Here is a 16163-nt window from a genome sequence, read left to right on the forward strand (position 1 = left end):
TGTAATTCTTGGATTAAAGATAAATGCCAACGAACTCGACAAAAACATGAGCTATGGCACGATATTCTGCCTTAGTACTAGAATGCACCACAATATGCTATTTCTTCGAACTTCAACTGACTAAATTGGGCCCAAGAATATACAATATCCACTGATATAACATCTATCATCAGGACAATCTTCACAGTCTGCATCAGCATATGTATGAATAACAGTGAATGGAGATTTTTGAATCAGTAAACCATAAGTGTGAGTAAGTAGCGGAGCATACGCTTTACAACAATCCAATGTCTGCCAGTTAGGTAATGTAAAATTTGAGAAACTTTACTAACAACATAGGCAATTTTTAGACATGTAAGAACAAGATACATAGAGCCCCAACAGTATTGCGATATATTGATGAATCAAATAATGGCACACCATAAAATTGGACAATTGACGGCCAGGTGAAACTAGAGACGATAGAGGCTGGCATTTACTTGACTCAGTCCGGTGTAAAAGATCTAGAAGATATCGTTGTTGAGATATAAAGTCTCGTTTCCGAAGAAGTAACCTATACACCCAAAAAATAACTCAGTTGACCCAAGTCTTTCAAGGAAAACTGAGAATGTAGTTTATAAACTAGATCAATAATAAATCTAGAAGAGCTGTTTGTGATAATCACACCATCAACATAAATCAAAATGTAGGCATGTGGTGGCAAATAAAGAGTACACAAATAGATTAGTACCAAATAAACATTGAGTAAAATCCAGTGTAATCAAGGCACCAGAAAGTTTGGCCAACCATGCTCGTGTCGCCTGCTTTAACCCATACAGGGCTTTCTGAAGACACACATATCCACAATCAGTAGAATAAAAAACCCATGTGGTTGACTCATATAAACTGTTTCAGTTAACTCACCATGTAAGAAAGCATTATTTAGTCCACTTGGCGTATGTCCCAACCACGAGAATAAGCAACTGATAACACCAATGGAATAGTAGTAGGCTTAGCCACATGACTAAATGTTTCAAGAAAACCTTTGACTACCAATCGAACTTTATATTGGCTTACAGGTCCATCTCCTGATTTTATACACCCAACCGTATTAGCAAATGGATGAGGTGACCTTAAAATTTGTGAGATCCGTGAGGTCCATCATGAACCACTCATTTAAGATACTTATGTTATTTATTAAATAAAAATAAAAGTTAATTTAGTCAACTCATAAATGCTTTTGATTAATTTATTCTCCCCATAAATAGAAAATTTATAACTTCCATAAATAGAAATCTACAATTTCTCAAATAGAGCATTAATTAATTGTTCACAATGTGTATCCAAGTCCTTAGACAATACTTCTAGTATTTTTTGTGGTTCTTAGAGTCGATGTGTCACATTGTGTTCACCAGATGATCACAATGTGTAAAAATATAGGTGTTCACAATGTGTATTCAAGTCCTTACAAAATGCTTTTAGGGATCTTAGGTTTTTTTGTTCTTAGTGACGTTGTGTTACATCGTGTAAAAGAAATATGTGATTACAATGTGAGAAAAATAGGTGGTCATAATGTTTAATTGAAACAATTTGATAGTGGTTTACATTGTGATACTATAGATTTTTGGTTTTGTGTTCAGTGAAGATACTTGACGGGTGCTCCAACTCGATTAACGATTTAGTTCAGAGCGTGTATCAAAGTCCTTACAAAATGTTTCTGGTGATCTGTAGTTTTTTGGTCTAATATTTTTGGTGTTCACATTATGTTCACGTGTGATCACGATGAGTTACTTGGTGATACTTGTTAGGTTACTAGGCATTCACAATGTGTTAGGTTACTTGTTAGGTTTAATTTTATTTTTTCAGATAATTTTTTTGTTAGTGAGAGGAAAGAAAAAAGAGAAGAGATGAGAGAGAAAATTTGTAAATTATCTATAATAATCTTTACTTAAAAATTTAATCTAAAATTACCAAAAATTATTAATTTCCTAAACTAATTTGCGACTTTATATTGGAACTCACAGATCTTACAAATTGTATGGTTCTTAAAAGAGAGGCTCCATATCTATATATCAAGTCTTATTTTAAGTTGAAAAGGAAATTTACAAGTCTAAGTAAGGCGAGCAGTAAAAATTTATAACGCTGGTAAAAAAAAGCTTGAGTTTATTATATTAGACTCGTTGAATAAAAAAAATCTGGTTAAGACCGATCCATGTCTGGCCCAAACCTGCAAAAAGGGTTTGAGTTTGATATATCAGAATCATTAAACAAAAATATGGTTTAGGACCAATCCTTTAACACATCAAAACTTGGAAAAAAAACGACTAATTTTTTTATGACACGTTAAATAAGGAATAAATTTCTTTTTATATGTCAACACTTGATATCTATGATGGCAATCTAAGATTTAACGTCAACAATTTATGAACCGAACCTTACATAAAGTCTAGGTTAGAGACGAGTGTTACTAAAACTTAATAACAAGCAATATCTCCAAAATACAGAAGATGCCCCCGAATAGCTCTCGTGCCTCTAACTAGCATTCAACGCTCCACAATGTCACTGGTACTATTCCCCGACAAGGACTTGATGCATATGCCGACAAGGAAAAATGTTGGGCTTAACGTCTAGTGAGTTCAAACAGTTTTCATCTTTAATACAAACGCTAAAATTGAGAGAATGGTATTTAAATGACAATTTCCTAAATGAAATGTATTTAATATAAAAGCAACATCTTTTCTTAAACCCATCATTTTCGTGATAAAAACTTGGTGGTTGAAGCACCCGGTTTAATATAAAAACCAAAACCCGATACTCACACAAAATGTGTATAAGGCTTGGTATTCAAATCCCGAAATCATGGATAAAATTCAAGTATTCCAAAACAACAAATATGAATAGTATACGACATCCAGAATGTCAAATCATTGGTACATTATGTACCAAAAAACGACACCAAAAACATGGATAAACCAAGACACATCTTTCGATGACCGAAAAGACCTGATTCCACTATATGTGACCGTTGTGCCAATCAGGCCACCCGTGTCGACCGCCATGCTAATCAGGCTCTTATACAGCTGATATTGCGGTCGTGCCATATGTGCTACAACCGTGCTTCAATCATTTTACAACTGTGCCCCGACCATTTTGTGACCCAAAGACGGGGCGATTTTTCATGCGGTTTCACCCACAGGAAGCCGTCCAGACTGTCAAAAACCGAAACTCCCAAATCTAACATTCTTTTAGACCATAAAACCCAACGGGGTTAACGAAAGAGCTTAATATTTCTAATTTGACAATTGAATAATTCAATAAATCCCAAAATTTATATTTTAATAATAACAACGAAATTACAAATGCTACACAAATCCATTAGAATCGAGATTAAACCGGATTATGAAATTGGTTTAAGTTAAATTTTTTGAAAATTTTTAAGTGACTTTCATGTTTATCAATTATGATTTTAGTTCACTCTATATATTCTCCACATGAGTTTTTGAAAATAAGTTTTTAAATTTATAATTTTAAGTTTTACCATTAATAAATAAACATTTATTGTTTTTATTATTAATCTGGATATCCAACCCGCTATGCGAGCCGACTTATCCCAGGACGACCACCTGCTTTGTAGATAGCTCGGAGTCACCACATTTGAACCTCCGTGGCTACAAGGGGATTTCTTTTCCTCCTTGGATTTGAACCCGAGACCTCCGGGTACTTTTGACCTTTGGAGCCAAGCTCAAACCAATCAGGCACCACCTTTATGGTTTAAACATTTATTGTTATGAACAAACTATTTGATTGCTATTTAAATAATCCAAAATTAGTAAATATTAGTTGTTTGGCTAAAAGTATACTAGAACGAAACTGTTTTCGTGAAGACCCTCAGCTTGCAAAACAACCCAAGAGAGCGTGTGCAAAGCAGCAGGGATAAATGTATGGGAAATAGGTTAAAAACAAATGTCAAGAAACATAGTTACCAGTTTCAAGACATATTATCCTTTTGTTGTGCTCCAATTTGTATAACAAATCATACATCCTACGAATTTTTCAGCCTAGATTAAATACTTTCTACTATGATAAGTGAGCACCAATGCAATGATGTTCGACTTACTTGGTAGACGCTGAACGAAAGTGAGCATGGAACAGATAGGAGCCGCTTTTGGATGCTCAGAACTAAGGTTTTGAATTCAACGTCAATGGCCGTTGGCGTGCAAGATAAGGAACTTCGACCACTGTCCCAGAAATATTGTCTCCAACGACAACTGTGTCCCCTTTTGAAGCAGCTTTCCTCTTGATGTATCCTAGACCAAAATGGTCGTTTCCACTCTTTCCAGCCGTGTAACTTGTTAACTTTCCTACCTGCAAATGTCACAATATAATCGATGTTTTTATCGCAGAAATCATTCTACAAAAATGGTATGACACTACCCTCTAGAGCGCCCCCACCGTACTTCACCTTAGGCAGGGTAGTTAGTTCGGCCTGGTCGGGAAGAACTGGAATTACTAAAAGAAATTTTGAACTTTGTTACATAGATTGAGAAAAAAAAAATTATTCAATTATATTGAATAGGAACTGAACCAGTGTAAACCATTTCTTATGTTTTCTAAGCAACATCTTACATCATTTCTTACGTTTTCTAAGATGTCAATGTAGTGAAACCAAATATAAATCGGCACCTACTTCTTGATAAATTTCTTCTCACGATAATCAATTGTACCTAATCAAACGAGTGTCCTAAATATTCTTTTGATCAAATTCCAAACATAACATAACGGCTAAACTTTACATGCTTAGCGACAATGAATTTTAACCTTGTAGACCTTTTCCGCCAACATGAAATTGCAGTAAATGGATCTCGTAAGAATCCATTAAATGAGGTTGAAACTACCTTTATGGCTTGAAAGGGACACAAGTTACCTCCGGCATGGACCACAATGCATTGTGTTTACACAAACAAAACATATGATTCGGAACATCCACGAGGCTTACTTAGATGATGGATTCCATTGACCACCAGAATGAAACCCTTTAAACCATTCCAAGGTTACATGGGTGCATTTCTAACTTGTGTGAATTTAAAACATAAGAACCGAGAACTTATACCTTCTTTCCGTCAACTGTAATTGGAGTGCCGGGTTCCACTGGGGATGAAAGCTGAATTCCCCACAACTTCTGTTTGATGCCATCGTATGTGATTAATCTGGAAATGGTTTCTTGTCCTTTGTAACATCCTGAGGAGGGTAATTATTATAGTTAACTACTAAAAACATTTGTTAGCAAGAAAAATACAGAAATTATAGATGTACCTTTGTTCAAAGATACTGCATTCCACAGACCAGCCTCCAGAACATTAAACTCGTCTGTAAGCTCACTACCAGGTGCTGGCCTTCCTGTGGATTTGAGAATAGAAGAAAGCTTGTAAAGCTAACATCAAAAGAGAGGATTGCAAGCATATGATATTCTGAAAACTGAATAAATATCATAATATTTGTACATAACATTTTTTCTTTATGTTCTATTAGTACCATGCTGCCTTTTCTATTTCATCATTATTCTACAAACAGCTGCTTATATGATGTACAAGCTGCTTATTTCATCATTATTCTACAAACAGCTGCTTAAACATATGAGCTGCCTCAAGTTTCAGAAATATATGATGTACTTTTAAGTATTATACAATTATCAAGTTATGTAATAAGAGTGAGGATTTGACTGGACATTTATTTAGTGACTGCACGATGAAATGTGTTGCACTGTAAGTAACATGGTTACAGGTTCTAAATCTTTTGAAAGATCTTGATAGCCACATTAAGGGGTCGTTTACCCAAACACTTACCCGGTAAGCACTTACAAGTAGGAGTCAACACTCTCACTTACCTTACCGGGTATAATTCTAATACATCGAAATGGTATCATATTCAACAATTTACCCGGTAAGCACTAATCGGGTAAGAATCGTCACCCTCATGTACAGGGTAAGACTCTCGGTCCTTGTCATCGCTCTTACAGGGCAAGATTCTCGGTCCTTGCCTTGTTCATCCGGTAAGGTAAGGGACCAGGTAAGCGTTTGATAAACGGGCCCCTAAGCATTACAAAAAGCAAGTTCTAAAATATTTGGTGGTAAATTAATTAGAATTATCTTATCAATTTTGTATTTCAAAAGCTACTAGGTTTGACATCAGAAGTCAAGATGCAGTTGATTTGTTTCAAAAGGATGGAGTATTTCTTCTTGAGATGCACATTGTTATCGTGATAATATATCACATCTAGACCCCTTATATTTTAACATTACGACGAGACCCCCTATATTCTGCATGACTTTGCAGAGACCTCCAAAATTCATGCATAGGCTCCCTTAGGGATGCATAAGCCATAAGGTACTAAAATTGAACATGAGAACCGGGTGCAAGTCAGAAAACAAGCATAATATCCATGTGATTTTCTTATGACCTGACTTAAAAGGGTGTTATCATTTGTACATAGTTGAGGGGCCATTATAACATTAGTGTAATATAATATTAGGTACATCTTGTGCTTTCTTTTCCCTTTTACTGTAATTTCACAATCCAAGATTCAATACAAGATTTCATCTCCTAATCAATCAAAGGGGATTTAAATCTTTAACTGTCATGATCTAAAATCTCAACTCACTATTGGGTAGGAGTTGGGGCACCAACAAAAAAACAAACTGAATTCTTATTCTCAAGTGGAAGAACCAATATGTTTCAATTTTTGTGTTTTCTCCTTTGTTACTTCTTTTCATCTGGTGGAGAAGATTGCATTAAACATCAGCAGAGGAAGATACAAGAAGAGAGTAAAATGACAACTTAACCTTGGAGAATTCTATATGTCTCCCATGCATTGGAACCCATCGGGGTTGCACCATGACTTAAAAGAGTTTTCCATATCAATCCTGCGCCAGCTGGTGACATCAATAGTGAGAAACCTTCTTCAGAGACGACACTTCCCACTGCCACCGTTACTGGATTGCCACCAACCTGCATATAGACTATTGAGAAAATATCTCCCACGAAGAATATGCATGCGCAGATAAAGCATGAAAATAGCCATCGTCTACGTTCAGCTTGTTCACTTCTAAATAGTCACCAAAATTTTGAAGGTAGGCACAAACAAGATGTGAGTCCTAAACTTCCACCTATAAATCTACTTTCCCACCATATAAACTGAAGCATTCACCACCTAGAACATTTTCAGTTATCAATTTGTTGTTTTGACTGATGTATAGAGTAGGTGGGACCACTCGGACCTTTAAGGCGAGAAGGGATGGGAGGCGTGTCACCCCCTGCCCCCAATTCCCTCCTACCCCATGTTGCCCCGCCCCTAACCATTTACCACATATTTGCCTTGACCCCTTGTGTTTAATATTTCATGAATTTTTGACAAGTTGACATTTAAAATACATTTTGTTTAAAAAGTAAATGGAAAAAATTACTAATCAATTAAAAACAAAATAGAGAAGAAGATGGGATAACAAATGAATTTGAGCTACTCCCATATCCTTCTCGAATCTGAATAGAATTTCAACAATCACCCTCTAATGCCCCCTCTCACCCATTTTATGACACCCCATGTGGAGGAGGGGCCATGCAAAATCCTCCCATTGCTATGCTAGTGGGAGGGTCCTTGTAGCCAACTAACTTGATAAAGCCAAAATACTGGAAGTGAAAAAAGATGTAAACAAATAGACCCCTCATTGTCATAGGTAACACATAAATTGTAATCAAGAATTACCGATGACACAACATGAAAAGAGATGATTTCAAGAAATAACAATGATAATTACTCTCACAAAACTGCACAAAGAAATGACTTGCATTGTAATGCTTATGTGAGCCATAAGGTTGTCCAATAAGGTCACCAAGATTCAGATCCACCATTACCTGTTACAATGCCATTAATAGCATTATTAGAATTATTGCACCTTGAGAAGATAAAGATGCGATTATATATATAAGAAGGAATCTCAAGTTGAAGTTCATGGAAGCCTTACTTGATTGCTTTTCGGTCCAACAAGTGCAAACAAACACGTCTTCTCACTAATGTCTTGAATTTCTACCTTGTCAGCAAAAAATATGTACCTACATTCACCAAACAAGATTTTGAGGTACTTCCCTTCCACCAGAAAGAACATTCATGAATATTAAAGGTTGCTTTTCCAAATTACATATAAAAATTAAAACCCCAAACCACGGTCTGTTACAAAAAAAGACAATTTCTCTTTTACTTCTTTTTCAAGTAGCAAGAGTCAACAAGTATCTTTGACACTTCACTTAAGGCTGCTGGGACATTTAAGACTCCGTGTCCAATAAAGGTTTACTGGATTATGATTCAATAAAAGCTATCAGGATTCTATTATAAGAGTAAAGTACAAGAAAAGTATTTTTTTTCCAAGAAAAGTCATTGGGGTATGACCTGACTTTCATGGATGTCAGTGGACAAAAAGTTGCAAGCTACGACATGAATTTTGCGGTTTCACTACAAAAATCATCCCCGATGCTAACACCATCAATGCGGCTCCATCATAATGAAGGGAAAAATGGTAATTTCAATACTTAAGAGACAAAAATTGTAATATACCCTATTATTTATTTATTATCACTATTATCATTTACTACTAATATTTATTTTAATTCTTCTTCAACATTTCTTCTTCTTGTTCATCATCTTCATCTTCCAACATCACCACAGCATCACCAAGAAAAAGATAAAAAAAAGGAACAACCTACCTAGTTGGTTACATATTCCATCACCTATTTACTGGTACAAGGGAATAACAGAAAAAAGAGTACAAGGGAAAGTTTATTTTGTAGTCCAAACTCCCAAGGCCATTTTACAGAAGAAATTATTCATCATAATTACCAAGATGTATCAAAACAAACATGAAAGATTAAGAGAAGTAATTACTGAGACGAAAGCCAACAAAAGCCATAACCAAAAAACCAAAACTCTTATCTTTGTCCTCCCTGATGCCAAAATCAAAACAGAAACCCCACAAATAAGGGAACCTAAATCAAAACTTTAATTAAAACCCAAACCAAAATTGCTGAAAAACATTTACCCTAAATTTTCTAGATCTAAACCTACAGATGAAGAAGAAAACAAGATCCAACATGGAAGAGATCGCTTCTAATTTTGATAGAAACACTCCTAAGGAAAATTTGTAGATCTGAATTTGTTTGATCAAACTAATCAGAGGGGGTGCAGTTCAGGTTGCTCCATGCTCTTGTGCCAAAAATCAATTGGAAGAAAGAGTAAATGAGATGCACAAATACTAATGCTTCCCACATCTACGAAACGATGGGATGAGAGACATCAGGGGCCGTTTACTAAACGCTTACCCGGTAGGTGCTTATCGGGCAATTTTCCTCACCGGACAAGCATGGCAAGACCCAAGAATCTTACCTGGTAAGAGTGAAGATAAGGATAGAGAGTCTTACCCGGTAAGTGAGGGTGACGACTCTTACCCGGGTAAGAGCTTACCATATATATTATTGCACACGATACCTTTTTGATATACTACAATCTTACCTAGAAAATAAATTATAGTGTTGACTCCTAACGGTAAGCGCTTACCCGGTAAGCGCTTACCGGGTAAGCATTTAGGTAAACAGCCCCTTAAAAGGGGGATGTATGAGCAGCTCTAGCGTGCACACAACACCAGGAAGCCTTTTAGATTTATTTGAATGTATCTAACATGGTTTTTGTCTTTCACTCCGAGGCACATTAATGATGTTAGCATCAGGACGAATTCAATAGTGAAAATGCAAAGTTCATGCCATAACTTGTAATTATTTTATCAACAAACATACCCATAAACCGTAGGTCATCCCCAGGAACAAATTTTGTAATCTACATGCTAAAATCTGAAAGAAAATCTGAACAAAAAAATTCAAAAGCGTAGAAACATACTTCTTGAGCATTTCACTGATACTTCCACTTGTCAATGGTGATACAACAAGTGTAACCGCGGTTTTCTGCAAACCAGAAACACTTGTAAGACTTAATGTAAGATCTTTTGAAGTAGAGATGGGCCAAAAAGAACCAATCCAATCAGTCAAGGCCAGTCTGGACAGGTCCAGGCTTTATTATGGACTACTTAAACCAGATCAATTTTTTTAGGACCGGTCCCGGACCGGTCCTTGACCATCTCTATTTTGAAGTGATGCATACAACATACTTGGGTATAAGATTACCATGATCCATGCCTGGGCAATATCAATTGTTCGAGCAGTTGGAGTTACAAAGACAGTGTCACACCCCTACAAGATTCAGTTCTAAGATATCACATAGTCTTCTATAAAAATCAACACCAAAATTAGACAAAGCAACAAAAGACACCATAACAAACCCATTAACTATTAATACCTCCAAAGACTTACCCCTCCTTCAGAGAGTGCCTCAAAGTTTGCAGTGCTTTGGTTGTGAAGAAATTGGATACGATCTTCTCCACTGACTTCACATCAGTAGTAAATAGAAAGAAAATGTTACCAAATTAACACAAATTACACCCATGTTAAAGTATATGAGATGGAAGATTGCATATACAAATACATACTTGTATTAGTATGACAAAAAGAGACCAACAATAAGAGCCACCATCTATCAGTGTATATCTACTAGATTCTACCCCATAATTTTTAATAAATCACTCATTGTCGTTGACCATGATTCGTTTCCTTTCCTCATTATGCAAATAAGGAATGCTAAACTTGAATGTCATAAGGTGGAACAATAGATCCTATGTAACTGGAGTTAAGGTAGACTTATGCTCAGCAGAAACCTCCTTGACTAAAGCGTCAAGTATATGATTTATAGAAGTACGTACACGGCTTAAGATGATGCTACAAACAGCACACCCATGAAGCGAAACTGGAATCTAGTACAGTACTGAAGCAATGAGAATTGGGAATGTTTTTCTCTCTTTCATTAATCAGAAAAATTATATATATATATATATATACAAGGACTCGAAATCAATGCCATAATTAGCTCCTAAGGGAAACAGAAAGTATTCTAGCCATTTATGGTACGAATGTGCATAATATTGCAGAGAAAATTAGGAGAATAATTCCTAATAATCATATCACAGATTATAGGAAGGAAACCGATAAGTTTGATTTCCTACAAGAACAAATGCTGATAACATTTGAAGTTCCCATCTCGGATTCTGTTACAGAGTAAAAACGCACCATTTAGCAAAAAACCCTGTGAATGAAGTTCTCTGATTCCTTCTTTCCTTTTTAGCATCTCTTACATCTTTCATTGGATTTATCTGGATCCATTGTGTTTCTCTCAAAAGGAAATGAGTGTGCATGTGACTGCAAAATATCATATTCTGCAACTAATATTCCAAAACCTATCTTATAAGCATTTGCCACCATGGGATTATGTGGTCCATAGAAAAATTATGATTATAACAAGAAAGGATGACAAGATTATACTTCACTTAAAGACATGGAAATCCGAATATTTACCTCTTAGCCTGCCATAATGGGAAAGATCAACAACCTGCAGCAATGAAAAAAAGTAATATTACTTTAAGACAGTAATTAGAAACGATAGTCTCCTAAACTATTAGCAGTAGTCTGATGAAACACTTGTAAAAGTCACTTCAAAGTTCAGAAAAAAGGAACAAGCAAGAAATGGAGAATTTCGAGTAGAAATTAAAGAGTGATTTTAAAGCTCATGATATGGTATTGCACAATATGAAATATGTGAGCTTTCATAATCGTACAATACAACATGTCCTATAATTTTTGTTGAACTTGAAATTTTGAAATAAGAAACCCAACAAGTGATATGTATTATTAGGAAACAAAATACATTACATTTTTTAATCAATATATAAGCAACAGCAGAGAGTAGCAGATCAAATCCCATATCTTTCCTGAAATCCAGTTAAGAAACCAAGCCATGCTCAACAGGTTAATTAGAAGAACAACCTTGTGACAGTTATTTTTACAATGTATGACCTTTTGACAGATTTTGAGGCATCTTGTCTTAGGAAGAGGCATTCTTCTGTTAGATAAAAGCGTTCTTCAATCTGTCATACGGCCATGCATTTTAAAAAATTGTCAGAAGGTTATTATCCTAAATAACCCCATGCTTAACCATTGTGGTTTTAAAATGGATTTTGACCATATAAAAAGAATGACAAGTACCAAAACACTTGGCGTCAAGTTATATATATCACATCCCCCAGCAACCATTAACATGAGCTACTTGAGTGTTTTCAACCATGTGCAGATGCACATTCAGGAAAAAGATTAACAATGAAAAGCACAAAGCACCTTTTAGTACCCACCACGGTGCCATTGTCAACCACATCTAGCGCCTCCTCATCATTATCGAATGTTTCAATAACCCAATCTTCTGACACCTTTACCCCCGCAATAGCCATGTCATCCTACAAGGATGGGCAAATTAATTTATATGGGCTTAAAGTTTGCATAACATGACAATTGCACACAATTAACAGCGTGAACCAACAAGTAGGAATGGATATTATGCATTATAATGTCATTTTCAGTATCAATCTTACTTCTTCTAAAGATCAACAGTATCTTATCCGTAACATAGCTACACATTTATTATTATCCCTTTCCTGAAAACAGAGGCACATTGTGAAATGACACCTTTTCATTTGTTTTCCATCTTGTGGGTCTCACAATTCTTATCAAGTAGTGACCATGATAAAATCTTCATTTCTTCTAACACCATAAATGAAAATGGTGAACAACAAAAACTTATTGGACCTTAGTTAGAAAAAAAAACATCCTTTTGAGTGGAACAAAGGGGAAACTTATATCTCTTATGTAAATATAGGGACAAACTGAGAAAAATTACCATGCATCTTCATTATTTTGATAGCTTTGTTCTTGTGGTCAGGATTTCCCTACTAGGGTTCTAACTGCCTTAGCTACAACAGTGGACGTATTGTTTATCACATGGATGCATACATTTTCTAAATGGGGATTTGAAAGAGGGAATTTATATGAGGCAACTGGAAGGTTACATAATTCCTAGTCAAGAAAACAAATTACAAGCTTCCTAAATCTACATATGGTTTAAAACAAGCCCTTAAACAATGACATGAAAATTTTGATTAATGATGGATTCTGTGTAAAAATAGATAAATGTGTACATACAAAACTTGTGTATAATGAGTGTATATTTATCTGGTTATATGTGGATAATATGCTTAGAATTAGTGGTGATAGTCAAAGTATTGTGGATATAAGAGTTTTATGGGTACTAAGTTTACCGACGTACATTACCAATAGAAATGGTTAGTGAAGTTAATTAGTAGTTAGTTAGTAGTTAGAACAAGTGGTTGTAGACTGTAGTTAGTTAGTTTCTTCCTATAAATATATTTTAAAAGTCACGACTCTAATAGAGAGAGGTTCAAGAAATACATTATCTTCCTTCATTTTCTTCCTCTGATTGTTCCATACTTCCATGATAGGTTAGGTTGGAGTTTTTAACCAGCTTCAAAGAAGGGTAATATAATTAACTCGTTGATTTTGGATAAGACATATGGCAATCATGGCATAATGTTGTCATATAACAACTGCTTAAAAGGTTTGGGTAGTTTGACGTTGCACACATGAGAAGCCCTTACGACACAAATACTCGAATAAAGATAAATAGAGGTGACCCTGCTATACAATATGAATAGGCACAGATTATAGGGAGTTTTATGCGTTTAATGAATTGTTATAGATCAGATATAGCTTATGTTACATGTAGATTAAGTAGCTATACTCGTAATCCCACCAATGACTTGCAATAGAACTAAAGTATTTTTTGAGGTACCATGAAATATCAAATCCTGTGTATTAGAAGGATACAATGATGTCAACTTGATATTTGATTCACCTGATATAAAAATCCACTAGTGGTTATATGTTCACCCATGGTGAGGGTGTTACATCTTGGAAATAAGCCAAATAAAAGTTTATAACTAAGCCCACCATGGGTTCAGCTATTATTTCTACATACAGGGTTGACCAGCAATGAAGATGGGTGGTTGAAAAATCTTTTAGCAAGTTTTTGTGTTGGGTATTAAACCAATACCCGGTGTGTCAATGCATTGGGATTGCCAAGCAGCATTACCATTGCAAAGAATAGGCCCTTTTTTGGATAAAGAACAAAGAATAGGTCTTCCTATGGTAAGAAAAGGCATTTTTGTACAAAGGCATAATACATCTAAGCAGTTGCTTAAAGATGGTGTTATATCAATCACTTATATTAAATCAGAAGTGAATATGGTTGATCCTCAACTAAGCCTTTGGCTAGGAAGTTTGTGAGTGAAACATTGAGAGGATATGGAACTTATGCAAATCTAAGAAACTAACAGCGATGGTAACCCAATCTTGTAATAGAAGATCCCAAGAACACGGTTCATATGGATAATAACAATTAACAAGTCATTTTCTCAATGATTTCATATCCCCTACAATCAATGAAATCGCCTTTACGAGTATGAAGTGGGACAACTTCTATGAAATCACCTCAGCACTTGAAGAAGCAAAATTGAGGAAAAGAAGTCATTCACTAGTCAAGCCAATTCAATAATATAAACTAAAAACATAAAATTGCCGAGTATTACTACAATTAACACCTAATAAGACCAAAATTAAAATTTCAGATATCATCAATCGGCTGTTAAACAAACACTTCAACACGGCATAGTAACTGTCAAAAAAATCTAAAACGTCCAAATTACACACATATGGCAACTGCTTACATGAAGGTCGTGGTCAATCGGAGGAGGATAGATGTCGAAAGGTATGGCGGCGAGGGGTGCACGGTCGGTGGTTGATGAGAGTGGCTTCCGGCTAAAGATACAAACCGCATTGCTCTGTGAACCAAGAGAGCTGAACATCGACAACCGGAAGGATGATGATGGGAGACGGCAACAGCGCGTTTGGTTGACGCTCCGGCGATGGAGCGTGGAAGTGGTAGGTGTAAAAATGGCATGGCTAACAGAGGATAATAATCCGACCATTGTTTTCTTTTCGTTCGGCTTTTTTGCTTGATTTTCCTGCTTTAGAATTAGAGGTAAGAATTGATAGTGTCTTTCTTGGGTTTGATACGCAAAAATCAACGAATCGAATGGGATAAAAAATGTTAAACATTGGGGTGTTTGGGATTGTATATAAAAATAATTTATTGACTTATTTTGATGTAGCATCGATAACAAGTATTTTTGAGTGTTTGGATAAATAGTTTGTACCGGTGTCAAACCGATAATAAGGAGTTTTTGAAGAATTTAAACCATTCTAACTTATAATAAGCTGAAAATGACTTCTATAAAATAGCATAAGTTGTTTCAAAAAAGCAATCTCAAACACCTCCTACATATACAAAACAAAATTGATAAATTATTAAATAATTCTATTAAATTAAAATATGAAATTTTACGTAATTTTTTATCTGTCAACCCTACTTTCGTACGTTTATATATGTTTTGTCCTATTCTTTCATGCTATTGTAGTCTGGCTAAAGAGTATCGAAGATAGGGGCTGTTTACCAAATGCTTACCCGAGTAAGCGTTTACCAAATCACATTATATTATCGGATGAATATGGTAAAGACCAAGAATCTTACCCGGTAAGAGCAAGACAAGGACCAAAAGTCCTACCCGGTAAGTGAGGGCAACGACTCTTACCTCGGTAAGTGCTTACCGGGTAAATTGTTGCATACGATGCCGTTTTGATGGACTAAAATCTTACCCAGTAAGTAAATGATTGTGTTAATTTTTATCGATAAGCACTTACCAGATAAATGTTCGGTAAACGGCCCCATAATCGGGTCTAATTTTGGATGATGCGTGTTTGGTAGGCTAACCTGGTTAAGATTTACGTGTTTTATGTTAAGGTTGTTACAACACTATATAAAGACCATTGCTTGACGCTCGTATGTTTGTTGTTGTTTATTGCATGGTAAGCGTTTAATACTTGCCATTGATCATCATTGCCCTAAGCTACGTTCGTCATCAATATGGTTGCAAGCTTTGTCGTCTTGGCTCCTTGCTTTCGTCATTAAATCTAAAAAAGTTCTATAATTAGGTATGGACAAGTTTACAAGCCTTAGATATGAGATGATATTAGGGGCCGTTTACCCAAATGCTTACTTGGTAAGTGCTTACCAG

The 16163-nt window shown here is 35.5% G+C and overlaps 1 protein-coding gene across 2 annotated transcripts; it reads right to left on the reverse strand.

Moving 5' to 3' along the window:
• Window positions 1-3896: 3896 nt before the first annotated feature.
• Window positions 3897-15055, reverse strand: LOC112501133 (putative transferase At1g60990, chloroplastic). Of its 2 annotated transcripts, none has more exons than XM_025104798.1 (12): window positions 14757-15055; window positions 12312-12413; window positions 11482-11515; window positions 10387-10460; window positions 10201-10266; window positions 9917-9981; window positions 7998-8085; window positions 7807-7887; window positions 6819-6984; window positions 5293-5376; window positions 5090-5217; window positions 3897-4344 (listed from the first exon to the last, which is right to left on the reverse strand). In XM_025104798.1, the coding sequence occupies exons 1-12, from the start codon at window positions 15015-15017 to the stop codon at window positions 4159-4161; spliced, it is 1335 nt and encodes a 444-aa protein (XP_024960566.1). In that variant the 5' UTR covers window positions 15018-15055; the 3' UTR covers window positions 3897-4158. The 2 variants fall into 2 exon arrangements, with proteins under 2 accessions (XP_024960566.1, XP_024960567.1); XM_025104799.1 differs by having other exon boundaries at window positions 7822-7887; window positions 14757-15054.
• Window positions 15056-16163: the final 1108 nt, after the last annotated feature.

Source organism: Cynara cardunculus (assembly GCF_001531365.2).
Source record: "Cynara cardunculus var. scolymus isolate 2C chromosome LG 17, CcrdV1, whole genome shotgun sequence".
NCBI lineage: Eukaryota > Viridiplantae > Streptophyta > Magnoliopsida > Asterales > Asteraceae > Cynara > Cynara cardunculus.